The sequence below is a fragment of the Halichoeres trimaculatus genome, unplaced genomic scaffold, assembly GCF_033239565.1.
Source record: "Halichoeres trimaculatus isolate MK-OKI-2021-1 unplaced genomic scaffold, fHalTri1.1 fHalTri1_scaffold_1, whole genome shotgun sequence".
Taxonomy (NCBI): Eukaryota; Metazoa; Chordata; class Actinopteri; order Labriformes; family Labridae; genus Halichoeres; species Halichoeres trimaculatus.
The window spans coordinates 7755526-7778799 of NW_027437179.1; the positions used below are offsets into that span (position 1 = coordinate 7755526).

At 39.1% G+C, this 23274-nt stretch overlaps 1 protein-coding gene across 6 annotated transcripts in view; it reads right to left on the minus strand.

The window, feature by feature from the left end:
- epha8 (eph receptor A8) overlaps positions 1–23274 on the minus strand; it is a 185594-nt gene that overhangs the window by 27127 nt on the left and 135193 nt on the right. For 4 of the 6 annotated variants that reach the window (XM_074679007.1, XM_074678970.1, XM_074678978.1 and 1 more), the window contains exons 8-11: positions 22658–23077; positions 15244–15368; positions 6869–7031; positions 1183–1315 (exon numbers count right to left, since the gene is read on the minus strand). In XM_074679007.1, the coding sequence (XP_074535108.1) occupies positions 1183–1315; positions 6869–7031; positions 15244–15368; positions 22658–23077 (841 nt within the window). The remainder of the gene's footprint in view (positions 1–1182; positions 1316–6868; positions 7032–15243; positions 15369–22657; positions 23078–23274) is intronic. The other 2 variants (XM_074678989.1, XM_074678999.1) reach the window with 1 other exon arrangement.

Here is a 23274-nt window from a genome sequence, read left to right on the forward strand (position 1 = left end):
ATCCCAGTAGGGCACTTTATCACAGCATTTTGCTCCTAAAAGAGCACTTTAGGTTGTGTTTTTGTGTTTTTCAACAACTGGGGGAGAAATTACGCAGACACACACTTTAAAACTTTTTTTCTTTCTGTTTTGTTGTTGCTCAGATACCATGTTTCCTCCATGTAGGGTTGTGATGTTTTTGCTTTAAATTTCTGTGGGGATTTTCAAGGACTGTCTCAAAAGTCCTTCTGTCAGGGGCTCTTTAGATTTTAAACCGTGCAGTGGTAAGCTAGCTTCTACTCCTTCCCCATCAGTTGATTGCTGAAGCAAAAACACTTGAAAAAAGCTGGTTTCAACATGACAAATTTCAAGTGTGCACAGTAAAACTTCTTGTGGTGCTTCCTGTCACAAGGACTTGTGGGTGTTTTCCAATCTGTTTATTAGTCAGTCACTTATCAGCCCATTGCTCTTGTTTTTGATCCTCCATCTCAGCATCATTGAATTGACTGCAGTGATGAAAACATGATTTTGCCTGGATGACGTTTTTAATCCTTCAATGTTTTTTTTTCTTCTCCCCAAACAGAATGGAATAAAAAAAAACAAATGCATTGAAGTATGAATTAATTAAGTGAGATGAAATTAATTATTCTGCACAGTGCTACAGAGATATTAGTTGAAGACATCAAAAGGGAGGAAAGGGGGGCTGATGGGATAAGTAGGAACATTTGGCTTGTGAGCTACTGGACATGAGTCAACATAATTAACTTCAATATGAGGTGGAAATTAGGAGCTGGGAAATGAGCTAAATAAGACAGCAAAGAGACATGAAGGGTGGAGGAGATGATGAAGCTAAAGCATTTGCTTTCAAAATGTCTCTCTGCTCACGCTCCTTATTAGCGACAGAAAAGCATGCAGAATATTTGTGCGCTCAGACATTTTGAACTTTTCAGCACAACAAGAGAGACTAATGGTATCTTAGCTTCTGAAAAGACAAGCTTAAATGAGATCCTTCCCCGTTTCTGGGGAAAATTTTCAGTCTTTCTTTAACGCCTTGCTCAGATTACATCCTACTTTCTTTTTGCTCGCTGGCAATTCTGCACGTGGGAGAAGCAGGGAGAAACACAGTGCACACGGCGCTTTGATCACAAGCAACATTACACAAGAGAGAAACGGTAGAGTAGTGTAAGAAAGTGTTCCACACACAGCAGCGATGGGTAGTGTGGTAGAGTGTAGCCTTGCCGTTTCCTGCAGATGATGATGGCCAGAAAGGTGACCAGGCCAGACACCAGGGCCATGCAGATCCAGATTATGGACATGGTGTTGTAGCGCAGAGGAGCTGCAAAGACAGAAAAGCACACTGTGTTAGATGGTGAAAAGGTGCTGCCAACAGCTGAGAGCAGGCCTTTACACTGACACATATGCTGACACACTCTGGCAAACACAGGCAGCAGGTAGAGCGCTCTTGCTCAAACAAGATAAACAAGAATTTGGAGCTTCATTAAAGAGCTCTGCTTTTCTTTTAATTACCTCCTGTTGGTGCTTTCAAAGTTTGTCTATGGCATTAGAGACGGGGAATATTTAGCTAAAGCTGTCGTCTAATTAATGTTGTCCCAGCTTTGACTGTGCAAGAAAAAACTTTTGTGCCTGGGGATTTATTTTATAGGCAGAAGCAATGACGTGGAGCACAGAAGGACAAGTGGTTTAGGTTGTGCTCCATGAGGTTCGCCCCCTACCGCGCGGTAGGCCCAGGTTCAAATCCAGCCTGTGGCCTCTTTCCTGCGTGTTACTCCCCACTTTTGTCCTATTTCCTGCTCTATCCACTGTCATCTCTATGATCTAATTAAAGGCAAAAAGACGCCCCCCCCAAATAAATAAATAAATAAATAAATAAATAAAATTAAAAATACAAATAAAATTAAAAATACAAATAAATAAATAAATACAAATAAAAATATATAAAACAAGAAAAAAATAGATAATAAAAAATTAAATAAAATAAATAAAAGAAAAAATTAAATAAAAGAAAATAAAAAAGAATTGATGATATGACAGCAAGCAATGAGGAAGACAGTCATATTAAGATTTGATGGAAAATGAGTAGTATTGTTTTATGACTTACACAAAACATTTTCTTTGAATAACAGGATAAGAGCCTGAGGAATCATGGGCTTAAACTGATTGCTGTGCATGTAATTGATATTGATAGAAAACGAGGAAGCAGGATGTCTTTTCTAATCCCTAAAATTGCTGTTTAGCCAGATGCTGCTATAAAAACGTGGTAATATTAGAAGTATCAATTCTAGCTCATCAGTTAAATTCAGACATTTTAAGACACTTCATATAGTCTGTGGTCCTGGGAGCCTACAGGGGGAGCTCACTTCCTGCACTTCCTTTATTTCCATCTGCCTTATTTATTAATTTCCTCGGATCAAAATTGCTCCTCGTCTGCCATCAAACAGCTTGAAGTTTTTGATTTGTCTGAAACAAAAACTGTATAATAACTGACGTAGTCTCTGTGATGTCGGCCATTTGTTTCTGATAAATGTAATAAATGTTTCTGTAATAAAACCTTTTGTAGGGCTGTAGTCTTTGAACCTCCTAACTCACAGCTAAACACTGCAAAAACTGAAATCCAAGCAATTGTTTTTGTCTTATTTTTGGTAAAAATTGTCTTTTTGTACTTGAACTGAGCCACCTTCAATTGACAATTCCTCACTCATTTTAAGATATTTTGTGGCAAGTAAAAAATATCTGCCAGTGGGGTAAGAAATATGTGCATGTCAGGGTACTTAATATTAGAAAAAATGTGTAAATACAAGAATTTATTTTTCTTACCCCACTGGCAGATATCTGTATTTACTTGTTGTCAAACCCCATTTTTGTCTTCAAACAACTTGAAATAAAATATTTTTCTGAACTGGTCAGGTGAATGTGGCTCAAATTAAGTCTAAAAATCTATCTTCTACTGAAAATAAGAGAAAAACACTTGATCAGATTTCAGCTTTTTTGCAGTGAAGGGTGCCAGACCTGTCAGCCTGGTGAGCTGTGCCTCTGATTGGGTAAACTCCCTAACTTGAAACCTTCTAAATCACTGACTTATTAAAAAATATAAAAGTAGAGAATGGGTCAGGAATACTACTGTACACTTACATACAGGTATACAAACATAGACTTAGACTTTGACAAAGTGGATGAAACCCCCTCGTGCCTCAACATTTGGTCCATCCTTTGTACGGTTAACATGTCTGCTAACATAATTTTTACCTCTGTGTTCTGTGTTAAAATCTCTGTGTGTGCTTGTTGCTGTCAAGTTGAGTTTCCAGGTCTGACGACATGTATCCCACAGTGCTTATGAGCAAGTCTTTATTGTTATCAACGTGACGTACCAAGAGTATAGTTGGAGAGCAGGTTAAAAGCGGAGACTCCCATAGAAATCAAGAGAGTTGGCAGGTTTGGGTTTATGAATACAATGAGAAGATGTGTTTAATTATATTCCTGTGCGTGTGTGTCATAATAACTTTGTCAGTTGTGTTTTTAAGGTAAACTTCCATATTCACCACACACAATGACATATTCTATGTTTCATGAATCAAATTCCAAACATCAGTCTCAACAGTTCATTTCTGTTTCCCCTTTTGTTTGACTTCTTTTTGTTATATAGCATATCTTTTAAAATATAATCACTTAATACTGACAGCATCTTCAATTTAATCTTAATTTGTCACTAGCCAATCAGAATCGATGAAGAAGAGCCCCAGAAACAGGTGACTATGGAGATTTCTGAACCTCATCTCTATGACCTATCAAAATAAATAAATGAAAACACCACGATATGCTCAACTCTATTCCCCAAAAAACGGAAGAACACTGTTTACAATAAATCCCTGAAAATAAAATAAAATAAATTAACTAGAAGATTCATATTCCTTAATACAAGTAAGAGTTATATTGGAGGTTGTATGCTTTGTTTTTGATATATTTCATTGTGATGAACAAAGAGTTTAGAGAAAATGTGTAAGAGGAAGCTCCCTGCCACGGAGGTCATTGGGGTGGTAAAGTATGAGACCTCCTCTCACAGCACCCCATATTTCACCTGGACCATAAAGGGAGCTCTGTGAGACTGTTGCTCAGTGAGCAATCTTTAGTTTTTAAGATTTTTTGTCTTCTAAAGGAAAGAACCTGGAATAAAAGGGTTTACTGGGCATTTGATTCCAAGCTCCTAGAACCTGCAGACCCCAGGGCAGAGTTTTGAACAGTCATCTGTGCTGCTTTTACCAAAACTGGTGTGTGCCCACTTTAAGCTCCACTGACAAATGATAAGATTACATCATTATGAGTCAGAATAAAACTCAGGTAATTGATGGAAAGATACACTGTAGAATAAAAGAAAACTTTTTTTGCTGATTAATATCTTTGAGCACCTCTTGGCGACTATTTTTCCAGTTCACAACACATCAGACTAAATCATTACTTCAAACTCTGACGAGATTCCCATTCTAGAGACAGAATTCCCCGCCAATTATTACCACTGAGCTTCCAGTTTAATCAGCCTGCCATGCCTCCTACCAGACCCCAAAGCCAAACCTTTAACTCTTAGAGCAGCCCCTCACTCCTTAGCCAACTCCTTTACTTCCCCTGCCAGTCCCTTTAGATTTACCTGTCTGAGCCTGTGTCTGGGTTCAGCTGTTAGTCCTGACATTTGGTGTACTAGCATGCTAATCTATGTTAGCTAGTCAAAACAAATTTAATACAACAGAGGCTAATGAGGAGGTCTTGTTAGTGCTGTGAGATTTGGACAGAAAAACAAGCATTGTTGAAAAGTGACCTTTTGTTGGCAAAGAGGTCCACAGAGAGTCTGGACATCACAATGACAAGAAATCATTTCCTAGGATTTTAAATAGAGGATGGCTTTTCTTTTAAATTTATGATGCAATGAGGAGGATCTGTTTTTTGGACTGCCTCTGGACAGCCACCTTCTGGCCCGGAGTCTCCGCACACTGTCAAAAATTACTTTTAGCGGTTTGTGTGTTTGTTTTGGAATTAAATGGAGATCCGATTAAAAAAAAAAAAAAAGGTTTCTTTGTTCAAGACAACTTTGTACTGGATACAACACGCCGAGGTAAGGTGTTTATCAGTACCGATGCGTAGCGCTATGGTTTGAAAAGTGACATCAAGCAATGTTGTAGCAGCCAGCTATCTGTAGCGCTATCGGCAGCCTGGTGCTCTGATGTATCTGTAGGCTAACGTGACAACAACTGACAACACTGAGAGTTTGTAAGTAGTTTAGTAGCTGTTTATATTTAGCGCAGCTGACAGCGTTAGTGAATCCTGGTTATGTCTTGCCAGTCATCCACCAAGCAGAGCGAACGTAACCTCACTCTTCATTTTATTGATAGACTCTCAAGTTTGAACAGACCACTGCAGAATGGGTTGAGTGGGTTGGAATCAACATTAACACAAACAGTTTAGCTCCTGTGCCCAAGCTAAAGGCTAATTAGCCTTTAGCTTGGGCTGTATCACTCTCCCATTTAGCTTTCTTCTGCTCTTTTGTTCTTTTTTTTCTGATGGTTAGACTCCTGTGTCTAACGTCAAAACAAAATAAATCATTTCAGCAGAGAAAAACACGGATCTCTCTTCTCACTACTAAACTTTGTCAGTCAACGTATTGTTGCCATAGAGACTTGGACGTGCCCTAAATCAATCCAGTCCTGCTCGACCCGATTGGGAAGCTAAGGAGTAGGATTTCTTAACCCGTAACCAGCAATATTGGCGCTGATGATCTCATTCAAAAGTGTGGATTGCAAAAAGGCATATATCCAGAAAGGAGACTTTTTAAAGGTTATTTATAAACTCCTCACAGTCCCTTTAAAGATAAAGACACAAAGGCAAGAGTCAGAAAATCTTTAAAATGTGTCAATTCCATCACCTGAAGAAGCCGACAAAAAGTTTCTGACTTCATCTTACTGTTCAAATGTTTTTATTCAGGACCAATCTGTTGGACTAAGGTTGCACCCTTTAAACCACACAGCTAGCACAGTGAGCTAACAGTCTGATTGTCGGGTAACACCTCAGTGTGGAGCAGACTTACAGCAGCTTTTTGAAGCTATCTCAGCTGTGTTTGCTGTTAAGAAACAGACACACTGAAAAAGGCTACCCAGGCCGTTTTTCCACAAACTTTCGGACGTATTGATTAGTCAGCATGTAGGCTAGTGGGCTTTGTGCAGTCCTCTTGTTTCCAGCCTGAAAATGAATCAGTATCAAGAGGAGCAGAGTCGGGGTCCAGTGAGCAGCAGAATGAAGGGAGACTATTAGTCAATGAAACAGCGCTGGGACTCCAACCAGGCGGGAGGTTCAGCTTTGCAGACCTTGAGTCTGCTCTGCACGCTATCTGCCAAATCCCCTATTAGGGGAGAAAAATGTTCTAATAAAAGGCTTTTTTAGTTATTCCTAACTTTCAGTGTTGTACTAGCCTCAGGTGGACGGACCCATGAAGGTTTCTACCCAGCCCAGCACTTTGTACAGCTGTTTGAAGCTGGGATAGGCTGCAGTCCTGGGGACAGGGGTGACCCTCTAACAAAGTGCAGATCAGGGGAACAGAGGGAAGGACTCAGGCGGTTATCAGCCTCACTAACACCCTGGAATCTTCAGCCCCTTACCATGCTGTGAGGCCTAGTCTGGCTCTAGGAATCTCCCTGTGCCCATTTTTTAACACAACAAACTGTTCTCCACCTGGACTTTTTTCCAGTGTGTAAATGACATATAACAGCTGAGAGGATCCCACAGCTCAGGGCAGGCAGGAGGTCTGTGCCACCGCATTTTTCTGTTTCTCTTATCCCTGCTGACCATCACTCACACTCACACACACACACACACACACACACATTCACACCTGCTTTTCCAGTCTGGATCTCCACGTTCTGGCTGAAGCGCCCGCAGCCGGCTGACGTTCTAGCCCGGATCTGGAAGATGTACTTGGTACCCGGCTTCAGCCCTGACACCCGCACGCTGGTGTTTCTGGACTTCAGAGTGGAGTAACTTTGTTCTTCATTGTCCTATGAGAGAAACAGACATATGAAAGTTAGGAGTGTGAGAGAAAACAATATTCTGCTCAATACAAGAGCTCCGTGTCCCACCATAGAACTTTGTTGACACTTTATGGAGAAGAGTTTGTTGCAATACATCAACTTTGGCCTAATTCAGGATCTTAACAGTTTAAACCCTTACCCAGTCTAACCTCACATGAGATTTAAAACCAAATGGATAGATATCGATTTTCATACATCCAACTTTTGAGTGGTTCTATAATTAGGGGAACAACTCATGTCCATGGAGTATACTTATCAATTGTACTAAAAATTAATTTCAAGCAATTACCAATTTTACAGTGGGTCATTTGGTGATATTTCACTTTCATTTAATACAGAAAGTTAACGGGTTCCATCATTTATGTAGCAAAAAATGCAAATCGTATCTAGGACTTTGCAGTTTTTGTACTGTCTGATTTCCCAAATGTCAAGTTTTCTGTTCAATTTAACACCATAATACATGTTTGTGTTTATCATTTTCAGTATTATTTGTTTATATAATCATCAAAACACAACAAATGTGTTTTAAAAACTATTTTAGTCATCTATATGGATAAAATAATCCATTTTGTGTGTGTCTGAGAAATCTGTGTCAACTGTTATACCCATTGAAAAAACCTATAAATCATCAATGGTTTGCTCCACAGTCACATGACTTCAATCAATTGTAGTCACATTCTTTTTGGTGGGAACCTTGAAGAAAGTGTGGCATGTTTCAGCTCCTCCTCATCAATATTTCATCAGAATGATTGTCTGTACATGGGGCACATTAACTGTTCATCAAATGTGTTACCAACATTTTCTGCTGTTCTTACTTTAGATGTTATAAAGACCAAACTGTGAAGAAAAGGAGCAGAAATATGAGCTGATGGAGGTCAGGTGGTGGCATGTTCAAGGTCTGCAGTTAGCACAAGGAACAAAAAATGGAGGAAATGTCGACTGTGTTAGCATCACTGAATGTAGTGTTGTAGAGACAGGTTTCGCTTTTCTTGTCCTGTCAGCTGTGTTACTGTGGTTTTCATGCCATAGTTCTTTAAAAAGACATTTCTTGGAAGCATAGTCTTGCATAGAAATGTTAAATATTGTAAATTTATTATAATATGGATTTATGTGGAAAAAATAGTCACAACTTTTGTCCATAACATGGTTGACAAAATTATGCTCTAAATTATCTTTATTACTTTGATATTTAAGAATTTGCCAACTAATGAATTTAATACATTCAAGGTATATAAATTGAAATCCAACAAGAAAAGTACTTTTCTCCCACTTTCTTTTAAAACTTGAAATGTATCCCCCATTATATAATCACATTTTTTACAGATCACTCTAGGCATTGCAAACATGAACATCCTGTATTTTGAACTAAGCTGGTTTGTCTCCAGAACAACACCCATTTGCTACATACATGACTGTTTACTGAAGCTACTTCTCTGAAATGACAGGTCGACAAGTCTACACCGATCCCTGATCAGATCTGACACAGCCAGTGGCCAAATGATCATGTCAATCCAGTGACACCTGTCATCCAATCACAGTCCCCCTTACACGCATTAAAAATACCTGTCCCTCAAAAACTGAGTCAAATCCAGCTGAGTTATCTTAAGCTGAACAAGTGGATGGAGGATAAAAATGTGGATAAAACATAGATTAACTTGGAAAATAAACAAAATTGGAGTTACAACAAATAAAGAGAGGCAAAGGAGACGTAAACTTCTCAGCAGCAAATCAATGATGCACTTTATGCTTCGCTTTATGCCATCTGGAATCTACATTGAACATGGAGGTAAGCGTTCCCTGACCCAGCATGCCACCAATGCTTTTAAAACTTAATAAAAATGGTTCATCATGCAGCGCTAGTCACTGCCAACAAGATGGTTACAGGGGATGCGGAGGTATGAAGAAGACATTTATTCTGACTGATAATTTCATCCCTAAGTTACACAATGATAATATGACACTTTTGGTCTGTTTCAGTCACAAACAAAAAAGAATCTAACAAAAAATTTCTAATATTGCTGCCAAATAGATGTCTAATGGCACAATCTAAAAGTTTAGTGGCTATTTTGGGGGGAAAAAGAAGTGTATTACTCACTTTGTGTTACCGTGTGCCTGGTCAGATAAAGCCTAATATCCCCTGTTTCCGCTGTTTCAGAGTGTTAGTCAGTGACATATTGGCATTGGCTCATCAGTAGCTATATGCTCTGCTTACTTTAAAAAAAGTGTCTGCGGTGATTCTGCTCAATAAATCAGGGAAACATTTAGTGAACTTAAATGGGAAATTTGTGGAAAAATGAAATTATAGTCACTGTAAAGAACTTCAAATGACTGATTGCTCTGGCTTTAAGAAAGGAAAACCATATGTAGAGGCACTGAATTGCTTTTTTTCAAAGGGGTGGGTGGTGGCACTGGCATTAATTGGATATCTGTGAGAGAATAACTGCTTATCCTGGTAAACTTCTTTCCTCTGGGTGTGGTAGCTGGAGATCACATATGCAGAATCCTTACTTTTTGCCTCCTGTGCGGGGAGAGCAGCAGATACACCTGTGCTGGCTGGGGAGTCACCACAGGTGGAATCAGTGACCCCCCAGCAGCCCTCATAAAAGGGGAGGAGAGCTCAGTGCTGGGTTTAAACCTCCAGCCTGTGGACTCTGTTTCCTGTTTGCTGTGTAAAGTATATCTAATGTAAGTTTCAATTTGACAATCATCTTGTTTACTTCTTTGTTTGATTAATTTAGCCTCAAATAAATATGTTTGGTTAAATGGGAAAGATAAATCTGAAGATACTTGAAAATGTTTATTTATGTTATTATTCTCATTCTGTATCCTCCAGAATCCCCATTACCGCAGCAAAATTATAACCAATCTGCCAAAATAAAGCCTGTTAAAATGGATCCTGCTCATTTCTCACCTTATCTTCAGTCTGTAAGCTGCAGCCCTCAATTAACCTAACAACATCTGTTTGAGAGTCTGTCACAGCTGAGCACTGTTTCCTGTGGTTGCCAGCTCTCACAGTCTGGTGTAGGACACCTGCCCTTAGGCTCCAAGACCACCCAGACAAATGTCAAACCATACGACAGAATTCTGCAAACTCTTTCTCTAATGATGAATGTAGTTTAACATTGTCAAAATAGATACTTCAGACAGAGCAGAATCTTCCCACAGAGTGTCTCCACCCGTAATGTTACTGAATGTTATCTGAAACAATGAGCTGTTCCATCAGTTATTCAAATCTATCAACACTTGATCTGATGGCACATTTAAACAGACTTGGAACAAAGTTTTATGATGGTTTTAAAGTAGTAAAATGATAACCTGAAAGGAAGAAGAAGAAAAAAAAGCTAAGTTGGGATAAATCTACAGTGGTGGCTAAAATTATTTTAACATTTGGCATATTCAAGAGGTGTCAGTTGTTTTGATGAATTGGCCATTAAATACCCAATAAAACACATGAAATATCTACAATGTCATTATGCTCTATAAACCATAGAATAGAGCCATTATAAGAAGATTCAGGTCATTTTACTGATAAAAAGGAACATTGAAAATGACGGACTGGCCGTCTCAAGTCAGGACTTTAACTCCATTAAACAAATTGGTTGAGTTGTAAAATAAATTCAGGCCAGCTTTTTTCCCGAGTTACAGAAGGCGTGGCACTAACCCTGACATTCGTGTTGAAGTTCTCAGGATTTATACTGACAAAATACCAGAGACATGCTGCTGTAACTGCTGTAAAAGGTGGACAAACCAAATATCCCTGTGTTGCTGATCATTTCATAATTGATACATGAGTTTCAAAGACCTCCATCTCATGGAGGTGATAAGCATTTTTTTTTTTTTTAAACCTGTTGAAAAACTGAAAAAAAAAGGAAAATGAGTGAAAAAAATGAAAATGAAAAAAAATGTTCCATCCCCTTGAGGACTATCATTCCACTACAGGCAGCTTAAGTTGTAATTTGGCCCTTTTCAGAAATGGCTGCTCTCATGAAATCATCCACACACTCTTTTTTTTGCAAATTTTCTAGAAGTTAGAGGAGGATAACATCCAAAGTTTTCCATTTTTTTAAAACAAGTATTTAAAAAAATATATTTTACACATTCAAAGAATTCATATTTATTAAATACTTTACCAAAAGAAAGCCATGCCTGCTAAATCTGCACATGCTTGTTGCTACGCTTGTTGCTACCATTTTGGGTTGCCAGGTCTGCTGACATGTATCCTACATAGTACTTGTGAGTGGGCCTTAGATGGGTATCAATGTAATAAAACAGGTAATAGCAGGAGAACAGGTAAAAAATTTCTGCCCTTTTATAAAAAAAATAGCTGCTCTCATGAAATAATATTTTTTTTTTAGTTTTTTTTTCTTTTTTATTTATTTATTTATTTTTCTTTTCTTTTTTTGGGGTGGGGTGGGGGGGATTATCACTCATTTTCAAGAACTTGCTGGCAAAACAAAATTGTATAGCAATACTTGTTGTCTATTCTACTAAAAAAAAATTATAAACATCTCTGCTCCAAAAAGTTAGAATATTATGGCTATATTTTTTGATGTGTCCGGCTTCACAGGAATTAAGTTAGAACTAAATAAAAACAGTTGGACTCACTTCATCTGATATTCTTTTGTGCTCAGGGCAACCATCTTTGGTTTCATGGTCAGGATTTGGAGGCAAAAAAGCTCAAAACTTTAAGATCTAACAGCACCATTGAACATTTGAGTGGGTCCCCTTCCATTGACGCTGCCATGTTTCTACGGTGGCTCAGAAAAGGCAGACCTGGAGCACCAGTGAGTTCCTTCTCTAAATGCACTGGTTAGAAAACCAGAAAAGGAAAAAAGAAATAGGAACAGTTGTTGGTGTAAATTTGTATATTGGATACTATGGGGGAAAAAAGGAGACAAGGAGGATCATATTCATCAACCAGTATCTGGAGAGGGAGCAAAGGAGAGTCTCAGTCAAGAATCCAACTGCCTTTGCTAAATGTTCCTACTTGAGATCTCAGTTTACCTGCAGACCTCACAGGTGAGCACATGGTTTTCAGGTTAGGAGAGAATTTGTCTGGGGTAAAGGGAATATTAAGTTCTCCATTTTCAATTTCAGTAAAAGTCAAAACATACTTTTGAACACCAAACCTTTGTCCCTGTCCTATCAGAGGATGAATACAGGCTTGATTTTTTAGTTCTGCTGCATTTAAATTGGCTTATTATTTCTCCAGATCAGTCAAAAACAGCAGCAGTGGTATTTGCAGGAGGATGATGATGAGGATGATCAGTGCACATGCGGACATGTAGTTTGTGCATAGGCGGGAATTTTGTTGTCTTAAACCAGCAACTGAACTCACAGAGACCGACTATAAAATGTCTGGTATGTTTGCATATGAGTTTTTTTTTTTTTTTTTTTTTTTTTTTACAAGGGGTGAAATTCAAACGTTTACAAACATTTACAAACGTTTTCTCAATATCTTCTGGTTACATTTGACCATGTTCATTGTAAAATAATGAAATGTCAACTTTTACAGGAATAATCCTGCTAAATCGTCTTCTGCAGGCCTTTGGTCATGTGTGTCAGTGTCTGTGTCTGCCTCAACCCCCTCCTCAGCCTGTATGTTGATGTTTTGGTTGTATCGGGACATTTCTGGGTGCAGAGTAGAGATGGTTACCTCAGCCAATCACAGTGGGCCCAGTGCGCAAGTGACTTTGCTGTTGATGAAACTGAGTGTAAGAAGCTACCCTGAGCAGCTACAATAGTGGACGTTGCAGGGAAAAAGAAAAACAACCAAAGTGAAATTAAAGTTCAAACAGATAAAGCTTTTTTCCTATATGAGGGTGAAGCTTGGCTCGACTTACACTCGCTTCAGGCACTTGGAGAGCAGCTCGGGTCAAAAGAGTGACGCGAGTTAGTTTTCTTCTAACCAGGTATGTGCCAAATACCCATGATAAGCCTGTGCTAACATGCTAAGTAAGATGCATGGCTCTCGGGTCTCCCCCACATAGAAACACGATGCCACAGCAATCACCACGTTCATGTAGATTCGTTCAGAGGCAGTGGGTGTGCTGCTGCTGGCACTGAGCCAAGGAAAAGGAGCCCAGTTTGAATGTTGTGTTTACAAACATTTAACGTAAATTCCTGCAGACCCTACCTTTAAACTTATCACGACTGTAAATAGTCAAAGGGAAAAGTCCTAAAATATGATATCTGTTACTTCCATTTTCTATTTACTATTTACTATTTGTCTTATAGTGTGTAGTAAATGTATTTATAGTTTGCATTTTATTCATATCTGTTTAACCTGTATTTATGTTACAATAGATATAAGAAATATGGATAAGATAAGATATAACTTTAGTCTGGTGTCTTAGTCGACATGCATCAGTTGTGAGCGATGACTAGTTACCTTTGACTGATTGAGAGACAATGTATTGCTTTCACTTTTGTTTTTCTGTTAATTGAAGGACAGAGGCAATACACCGTTCCTACCGTCATTAACCCATAAACATGCATAGTCTTGTTTTTTCCATCCAGAAGTGGTATGGTATAGAAGAAACTTTAGCCACTACAATATCCAAACAATTCTACACCTTTTTCACCATAGTTTCTTCTCTTATCTTGTCAGTTAAGTCTACCACTGTTTGAATTTTTGGTTTGAACAATTTTGGGAACTTGTGATTTAAAAAAAAACACGTCATCATAGCACTCTCCCTAAGAGCTGATTCACTGAGCAGCTTCCTGATTACAGTGACAGTGGATTCATATCGCTTGCACTTCAGTAGGTTTTTGTACCTTTACTTCAACATATAACTACCATACATCTGATAAACACTCACAGTGTTGAATTCATTACTAAACGTCAGATTAAAGACAAGTGTCTGTTTTTTTTTTTTAACATCAAACAAAGTGGAAAAGTGTAGATTATGCAGGCTCTGAAATTATCATAAATGAATAAACTTTGTCTGTCAGTCAAACATAATTGGCAGGTAACTACCTAAGTTATCTTTTGATCTGCTTCTATCAGCTGTAAGGATGACAGCTTCTTCGAGGAGTGTGTGTCTTATTTTTATGCCTCTGATAGATCCTAGCTTCATTTAGTCAATCATCGCTTGTTCTGCAGCACACTGTGCAAATTGTTATGTCTTTCTTCAATGCAATGCTTTGAAATGTCCAGAGATAGATGCATTCGTTGTTTTCAGGGTAATTTCTTTCTTATTCAAAGTCGTGATTAAGTTCTTTATTATACCCATCATCTTCCTTTCATTTCTCTGCCTGCTGCAGCGTCTCTGCAAACAGCCTTTCCTCTGCATGGAGGCAGAATAAGTTCAGCAATAATAGGAAGTGCAAGGTGCATACAAACAGCAGAATAAGTGAATCATTCATGTGTCCTTAGAAGGATAAGAGCCTAATTATGAAGAAGTGCTGGGCACAGAAATACGAGCCCTGTTTCGTCTTCATTATCGTCCTTAGCTGGTGTCCCGCTGCAGCCAGCGCCAGCCTCGCTGTGACTCATAGCTGTTTAGTACAGTAGCACAGAAACCTCAGCAAAGCACATTGCTGACTTGTCCACTTGAAATCCCCCACAGACGTCTCTCCCCCTGAGCGAGGCCAGATTAAGACACCAGTGCGAGGGATGAGCTAATCCTTCAGCACCATCCTCCTTGTTGGGCGATGAGACTGCCTGTTCCCAGGCTGCTTCCTCTGCAATTAGCTGATTTCTATCACCACACACACACATACGACCACATGTGCACATTCACACACACTCACTCACAGCAATTAGCTTGTCGCGAGGCTTATTCACTCGCCAGCCGCTTGCTGTCACTGTCACTTTTGCTAAGTTGGAATCTACACCGTCTCATCCTCCTTATTGCTCCCCCTCTCTCGACCCCCATTTCCTTTCAATTAGCTGAGCTGCCAGCAGGATCTTTGTCTTGGATTAAGTTATCCAGAGTCTATCCAACCACCACTGCTCTGCATTTACAATATCTCATCTCCGCTTAGCAGCAGCCTTTGGAATACAGTGTTCCCAGGTAGAGTCGACACTGTGTCATTTTTCTCTAAAGCTGCCTGCGTGGTTTGCTGTGAGTTGTTTGCAAGAAAAAAAAATACGTTGACAAACTCGAGAGTCAGTGACTTTGTTTTCAGGAGTTGCTGTTTTGTAAGTGAAACAGTGAAGGAGACGGTTCGGTACCTTCTCATAATACTTGACGTCGTACTCCAGAATCACTCCGTTGGGCTGGTCGGGTTCGTGCCACATCAGAGTCACGCTGTTCTGGCTGGTGTTCTCCGGGCGGATCGTTAGCACCTCAGAGGGGGCTGCGGAGAAACAGAAAGGATTACAGCTTTATCAGCTCAACATTTCTCTATGTAGCTCTAAATTTAAAAAGGTAAAACCATCACACAAGGCAAGATCTGATGAAATACACTTTGTCATGGTGTGATTTATTGTACAAAGAGGTGTTGAAGACAGCTACATCTGTTGGTGATTTTCTCATTAAGTCTTTTTTGAGTTTACATCTCTCTGACAGATGATTGCAAACTGATCAAAACTGTTCTAAAAATAGTGCAAGATCTTCAAGGAAACTTCACAAGGTCTTCATAAGACCTGCTGAAATGACAAGGATCTCCTGCATCTGATACCTCCTGAGCAGTGTTCAATCACAGGAAAGTTGGTCATTGGAGGGCGGAGTCTTAAAGTGATACTCCGGGATGGAACAAGTTGGGTCCTATCACAAGGTTTAGGGCAGAAATTACCCCTACAGTAGTGTTTTTGTGCAGCAGAAGCCCAGAGCGCTGGCACCAAACACCCCCTCCCTGCTCCTCTGCCTGTTTCCTCTGCACTCAGACGGGACCAATTTTTACTTGACCAAAAACACAAATAAACGGAGTCCCACCAAAAAAATCTGATATCGGTCTGCATTCACACTTTATTTAGAGAATTTTCAGCGCGTTACTTTCACACAAAAACCCTGCTAAATAAGGCTCTAGTTCTCATAGTGTCGTAAATGGTGCTACCTCCGCTGCAGAGCCACAGCTGGCTACGAGGCGCTCGCCGCTTAGTGTATCAGTCCGCGCGCGGCATGTCAAATATAAATAAACGCAGGTAGTCTGCCAGGACGAAGAGACACGATGAGAACTAGAGCCTTATTCAGCGGTGTTTTTGTGTGGAAGTAATGCGCTGAAAATTCTCTAAATAAAGCGTGAATGCAGACCAATATCCGATTTTTTTCGTTGGGAGTCCGTTTATTTGTGTTTTTGGTCAAGTAAAAATTGGCCCCATCTGAGTGCAGAGGGAACCGGCTGAAGAGCAGGGAGGGGGTGTTTGGTGCGAGGGCTCTGGGCTTCTGCTGCACAAAAACACTGCTGTAGGGGTAATTTCTGCCCTAAACCTTGTGATAGGACCCAACTTGTTCCATCCCGGAGTATCACTTTAAAGAGACAGTAGCTAAAACAGAGGCTGAAATAAGGGTTTTTAAAGACACCAGTGTGAGAAATATTGAGATTTTTTTTAACTGTAAATCATGTGAAGATAGTACCAGGGTACAAGAGAAACAATAGAATGATTGAGAGAAAACAATACCCCCTCATTAAGGGACTATGTCCCCTTTAAAACTCAAAAGCACAAGTTTATAATCCTTGAAACCAATCTTCATTATCAGCTGGGAACAAGTTATCTCAGCACAAATTTCAATCACACAAGGTTGACTTTTGTGAACTTGCTTCCATTTCCAGCTCATCAATGGCTCTTCTTTCTCATATATTGACAAAAAATGCCATTAACGTAGCAAATGAAGCTAACAGAGGTTAGAATATGATTTAAATCAGAACCAGTTTGATCTAAGTGTGATGCACAGAGAGGTGAAGGGAACATATTTCAGGTCTGATTTCTTTAGAGGTCAGTTTGATCCAGAGATGAGGACAAAGGGTTTTATTATGATGAGTAACACCAGCAATGACATTTAGAGCGTATTATAGCATCAAGTTAATAACAAAGAGAGCCCCAAAAAAAAAAGTTCCCTTTAGGGGAAACTTGATTATTTTAATCATTTGGACACCTAGACAATGGCCGGACAGCCTCTCAATTCACATTACTCCACTATGGACAGTAGTGTGGCTACAACAGAACATTTACAACATGGAAAGATGAAATATGGCCAGAGAGTTTGAGCCAACATGTACAAAATCTGAATTTCAACGGATCTTGGATCTGTTTTTCTGTGCCAATTTGATGCAGAATTATAAAACAGGTTTAAGTTGAGAGTAAACAAAGTTATTATTATTATTATTATTATTATTATTATTATTATTATTATTGCTATTTTATTTTATTTATTTATTTAATTATTTTTCACTTTTGAGCTCAGCACTTTTTTTTTTACTTGTTTCTTCTTTTAATTTAAATTTACCAGATAAAAACACATTGAGATCTGGATCTCTCTTGCAAAAGTGAGCTGGCCAAGAGGGTCGCAGCACACGCAATAATTAAAAATAAGTATGGTAAAAAAAAAAAAGGTAGCATCATTAAAAGACATATTAAAACAGTACTTTAAGATAATTACAACAGTGGTTCCCAAACTTTTCAGGCCTTTTCAGGCCCTTTAACCTCCTGCCGTAGCTGACGCACCCCCAATGCCCGAAACATGACAAGATAAAAGTTTAGTCTTTATAGTCACATATAGGATATCAAGTTTAATAAAATAGGCTACTGTTAAAACAGAACAGAATGGACAATAATGAGCCTTATGATCTCTCATGTTAGAAACTGTGCGGAGAATAACAGTAAGTCGCAATATTATAATGACAATAATAAAATCTGAAAGTCAAGAGTGGTCGACAAGCAATGACAGTCATTTCTATGTAACAAAGACTCAACATTTAAATATTTACACTGATAACCTCCATTAAAAAGTGTTCAAACTATTTATCAAATTATGTATGTATCTATTTATTGGTACAATATCAATAAATAATGGTGCTCAGCTGCCATTACACTTACGTCCCATACCCCCTAGCAGCAGCTCATGCACCACACTTTGGGAATTCTTGTTCTATTATATTTTCATGGTTCCACAAAAATCTGAAAACATGTAAATCTGCTCTGGTCACAACCACCAGCAGCTCTACCCACTCCTTTGAGAGGATCCTGTTTGAGAGAAAGAGATCTGAGACTGTCCACTAATCAACCACAGATGGTATTTTTCACCTGAATAAAAACCCACCAGATGTACCCTAAATCCATCCAGCTCTTCAGCTTTGACCACTAAAACCTGGTTCATCTTTTCAAATACGCTTCACCTGTTCTAAAGATATCACATCAAAAGTATTATTTCAAACTGCATTAATTCACTTTGAAGATGACCTTTGACCTTTCACTTAAAGGGGCCATGACTTCATTATCTTATTCTATTAAATGTTTGTGTGAGTTTGTATCCTACCTGAATTAATTCTGGATTTATGACACAAAAAGGCTTACGTAAGAGATCAAAGCTACCGTGACTTTCGACCCCTGAAAATCTAGTCTGTTAGTTAAAATAAATGAAGCCATTAAAATCATTATTTTAATGACTGTATGAACTCACAGGGATGGAAGTTAGCAATGGAATAGAAATCAAACAGAGCTCTCTGACTTCCTGTCCTCTAATGAATCCTTAGTGACAGATTCACAGAGCGATGTGCTAAATGCTGAGTTCACACAGGAGGCTCAGTTCAGCTGGTACTTTTCACCCGCCACAGGAAGACCAACACAACTATCTCTTTCTTCTCTGTAAAACATGTTCAATCCCACGAACCAGAGTGACCTCAGGATGTTTACAACTCTACATTGTTGTTTTGGAAAGTGTATGCAGAATCATTTCAGGATGGAAGAGCAACACTTTCTGATCTGAAACTAATGGAAACTTTTCCTTGACAAAGCAAATAAAGGCCAGCTGCAGGAGGGACTTTAAAACACTACACACACTGTAGATAAAGTTGGTGTAGTTTTAGTTTTGGAGTCAGTGTGAAGTCAGAGAAGCTTCAGTGTTGGACACTTCTGTCTGCTGACAACTGCAACTCCAGCGAGTCCTTATGGAAACAAAGCATTTATGCCTCAACCTGTTTTTTCATTATCAGCAGATTATTTTATCGAGGCAGCACATTTCTTTCAAAGTTTGTTATTTTGACACCTTAGCTAAATTTGACAGTAAGAGTGAGAAAGTGAGAGAAAATGCAAACACTGTGTGAGGAAAGGGTCGACGCTGGTTTCTGAGTTGAAATGAAGCTGTTAAAAATCAGCTGCCAATACTCACAAGGGTGAAGTACATCCTTAACGCTTTTAAAAGATAATTTGGTGCAAAACATTTTAGACGTTTAAGCCTTCAAGGTCAGATCTGAATCTTGAAAAGCAAAGTATCAAGGTTAGGACAGCAGCAGGGACTCAGTCTTCACTGCCTCTGATATACTCATCAGAAAGAGTCGTCATCACTGCTTTCATGTTAGTGGGAAAATGCAGAGGAGATCAGAATCAGGCCCTTGTTGGACTTTTTCTCATGGCTATACATAATGACTTCTGAACATGACTTTCATTTAATTAAAAGGAGCAGCCCATCCTCAGCGGGAGGTCAACAAGTGGAGAGGAGAGCCAGACGAGACAGTTAATGCTGCTTTCTCCCTGAAAACAGCTGCCTGCTGTGTGTCTGAAAATAATGCTTTGAGAGCATGAGAGAGAAACCAAACAGAAGCTGGAGCTAAAAGCAGAACTCTGAACTGACTATAAGGCTCTATTCAGCCGAGGGCAGCTGCATGTTCAGGTGAGACGTCTGAGTAATGTCAGCACAACAGCAGACCTCTCACACATTTTCACATGAAACGGGTTTGTGATCACAAGTTAACACTGAAAACATTTTAAAACACAAATACATAAAACTAGCACACTAAAAAAATCAAGGTGGAAAATTCTGATCTTTTTCTCTCCAAACATGTTGGAAACATCTTTTTAAATCAAAGTATCACATTAAACTTTGGAAAAATTAAAGCCATGCGTAAATAAGATCTATCAGATGTATGACCGGTCTAATGATGGAGTGACACAAGGAAAACACCAGCTGCATTCGTGTCTGGCTCTGCTCTGATGCGTGCTTTTTCATCCGTCAATTTACACTGGCTGCATGTTCGCATTTTCATTTCTCCAGATTTGGGAGACCGAGTACTTTCCACTCTATAATGATGATCCTCTCCCTGTTCATGTTGGACTGTAAAACCTCAAACCTCTTCATTCCTGACCTGGATCTGCTCAATGCACTGCAAAAACTGAAATCTTACCAAGTGTTTTTGTCTTATTTTCAGTCATTTAAGACTCAATATGAGCCACATTCACTTGACCAGTCCAGAAAAGTGTCTTATTTGAGTTATTTAAAAACTAAAAATGAGATCTGAATTGCTTGTAACGAGTAAAAAACTCTGCCAGTGGGGTAAGAAAAATTTAGTAGCATTACAACATTATTCTAATATTGACAAGTACATTTTTCCTACCTCACTTGCAGATTTTTTTTTCTTGTTACAAGCAATTCAGATCTCATTTTTGTCTTTAAATAACTTGACATAAGACACTTTTCTGCACTGGTAAGATTTCCTTTTTTTTTTTTTTTTTTTTTTCTGTGAGTCTGTTTGTTGTTGTAGTCAAGTCAAATACGATCTGGTTTTCACACAGTTCGTTGTGAAAGCCACTCAGCGCTTTTAGGTAATCTCATGGGCTATCTACTTTTTTTTGAGTAAATAGGCACAGCTCCAGCATCTAGCCATATTACAAGGTTTTGATATCTGATGTGGAGCGCTGTCACCTGCCAGAGCAGGGACACAACCAGAACACAACAAAGTGGAGCAAGTGTGAGTGGAAAGACTGACTGAAAGAAAAACCTATCTAGTCCAGCGCCGTGACGGAGCAGAGCTGGACGAGAGACATATCTGGTGAATTATGACTGTAAGAGTGGGTCTTTGACCCTTCACCAGCAAGTCAGCATCAGTACTGGCTCAGTGACAAGGTGTAACACCTCGTTTCATTGGTCGTGTGCAATGCTTAACAAATGTTTTTGACCACTTGTCAGACAGATGGGAAACCACCCAACATTACAAGTGTTTAAATCTGAAATTTTTCCTTTTAAGTGAGTTCTCAACTTCAAACTGAATTCTCGTTTTTATTTCCCCAAATTTAAGCCAGCACACTGGAATGCTCAGATGAGTCAGAAAATTAATCAAGAATAACAAACACAACATTAACAAACTTTCTTAGTTTTTCTTTTGGGGAATGGAAAAAAAATCACTAATTTGGTAACCAAAAAATAACAATAATGATGTGCTTTGCTATGTTATTCTGCGTTCTTGTAAAACAGTACATTTGAATATTCATGGATGACAACAATAATTACATTTTAGCATCAAAGAGATTCATTTTGATTTCTGGGTGGTGGTTGTATAAATTTGTTAAGCTGTAAAAAATGAAAGATGTAAATGTAAAATGTAAATGTTCTTTATTTATATAGCCCTTTACAATAACCCTTTAGGGGAACCAAAGTGCTTTACAAAAACTGGAAGAAAGCAATAAATAAAACAATTAAAAACAAATAGCAGCAATAACAGCAATAAAAACAATAAAAGCAATGAAAAAAATAAACGCAATAAGAGCAATAAAAAAAAAAAAAAAAAAAAAAAGAAGAAGTAAAAACAGACTAAAAGTAAAGGTAAAAGATGTCTCCAAAAAAGGAAAAGTCACCAATGATAATGAGGTATATTTCTTATGTTGTAATGTAATTTTTACTGTTTTTGTTGTTTATGTTTACTACTTTTCAAATAAGTGGCACGTGTCACATCTGAACTTTTTTGGACTAAGTTGCACAGTTTGTGCTTCCATGGTAGTAAGGAGAGTCCTGAAACCTCAATGAAGTGAGTGCCAGTCAGCTGCTGGTGTGACTTTAAACAGAGTTCACTGAGTAAAAGTAATAAAGACTTTGAGAATGAGCTAAACTCACACATGCAGTGTGTTTTTACATTGATAACTTTCTGAAAACAGTCATTGTAACTTGGTCTTAGCTGTTACCCAACTTTAACTACTCTTGTGCGTTTAAATTTGTGCCGGCATTGTGGATTGTGCCCAATCCAGATGTTAAATGATGCATAGCTTCAGTCATCAGGAGTGTGTTTGCTTTGGATTGACCACTGTCAATCCTGGATTTAAGACGAAAACTTCTGTTTTCAGCTGTTCTTTAAAAAATAAATAAATACCTTTCTAACTGCAACCAAGAAATTAAATGAGGGATTTGATATTAATTGGCATTCAGCCGCAAACTAATTCCTCTGGAGATGTTACTTATGAGAGAAGTCATAAAAAGAAAATTAAACAACTTCGATTGGCTACAATGATGGGATATTTTTCCCCAAACAGTACAAGTTCTTCACTCTTTTTTTATTTTTCAGTGATCAGAAAAACAAGAAGCAATGCAACAGGTATTTAAAGAACTGAAAACTTAAGTTAAGGCTGAAGGACCTCTGAGTTTGGTGTTTATAAAGGTTGAGTGTGCATCGCATCGCTGTCTTCAGAGTCAGTGTGTGTGTGTCTTTGCTCTGAACCCTACCTGCCTGGTTTGTTGTGATGTTGGCCACAGCAAAAAGCGACGGCTCATTGCTCAGGTGCGTCACCGCGTTCATTGCCAGGATGCGGAAGGAGTAGTTGGTGTGAGCCACCAGATTGAGCACGGTCACCCACGGCTCAGTCAGGCCTGTCTGACGGGGAACAAATCGCACCGCCGCAGTGCCTGTACGCTCCACCAGTCCTCCTCCCCCTACCCCGATACTCGCTCCTGTCTTCCCACCAGTGGAGCCTCCTGGGTAGGAGGAGCAGTCCTCGCAGGGCTCTCCTTCCCCCGAGCATTTCTGACACAACAAGCTGTACTGCAGATCGCTGCGACCTCCGGTATCCAGAGGGCGATCCCACTCTAGCTTCACAGACGTCCCATTGACTGAGGAGATGACGCTGACTGGAGCAGATGGAGGGCCTGGAGGACAGACACACAGACGGGGGTTTGAGTTCATTCACAGGTTTGATCACTGTCTGGGAAAGTAAATTGGATTTTTAAAGCAGAAATAGTTTTTGCACAGCATCCCATGGTTGCTGTGTGTTATCAGCCCATGCCTTTGAGCTGCGTGGTGGTGCTCTTGCCTTTGGGATTAGTTGATCTTGTGTACTGTGTGT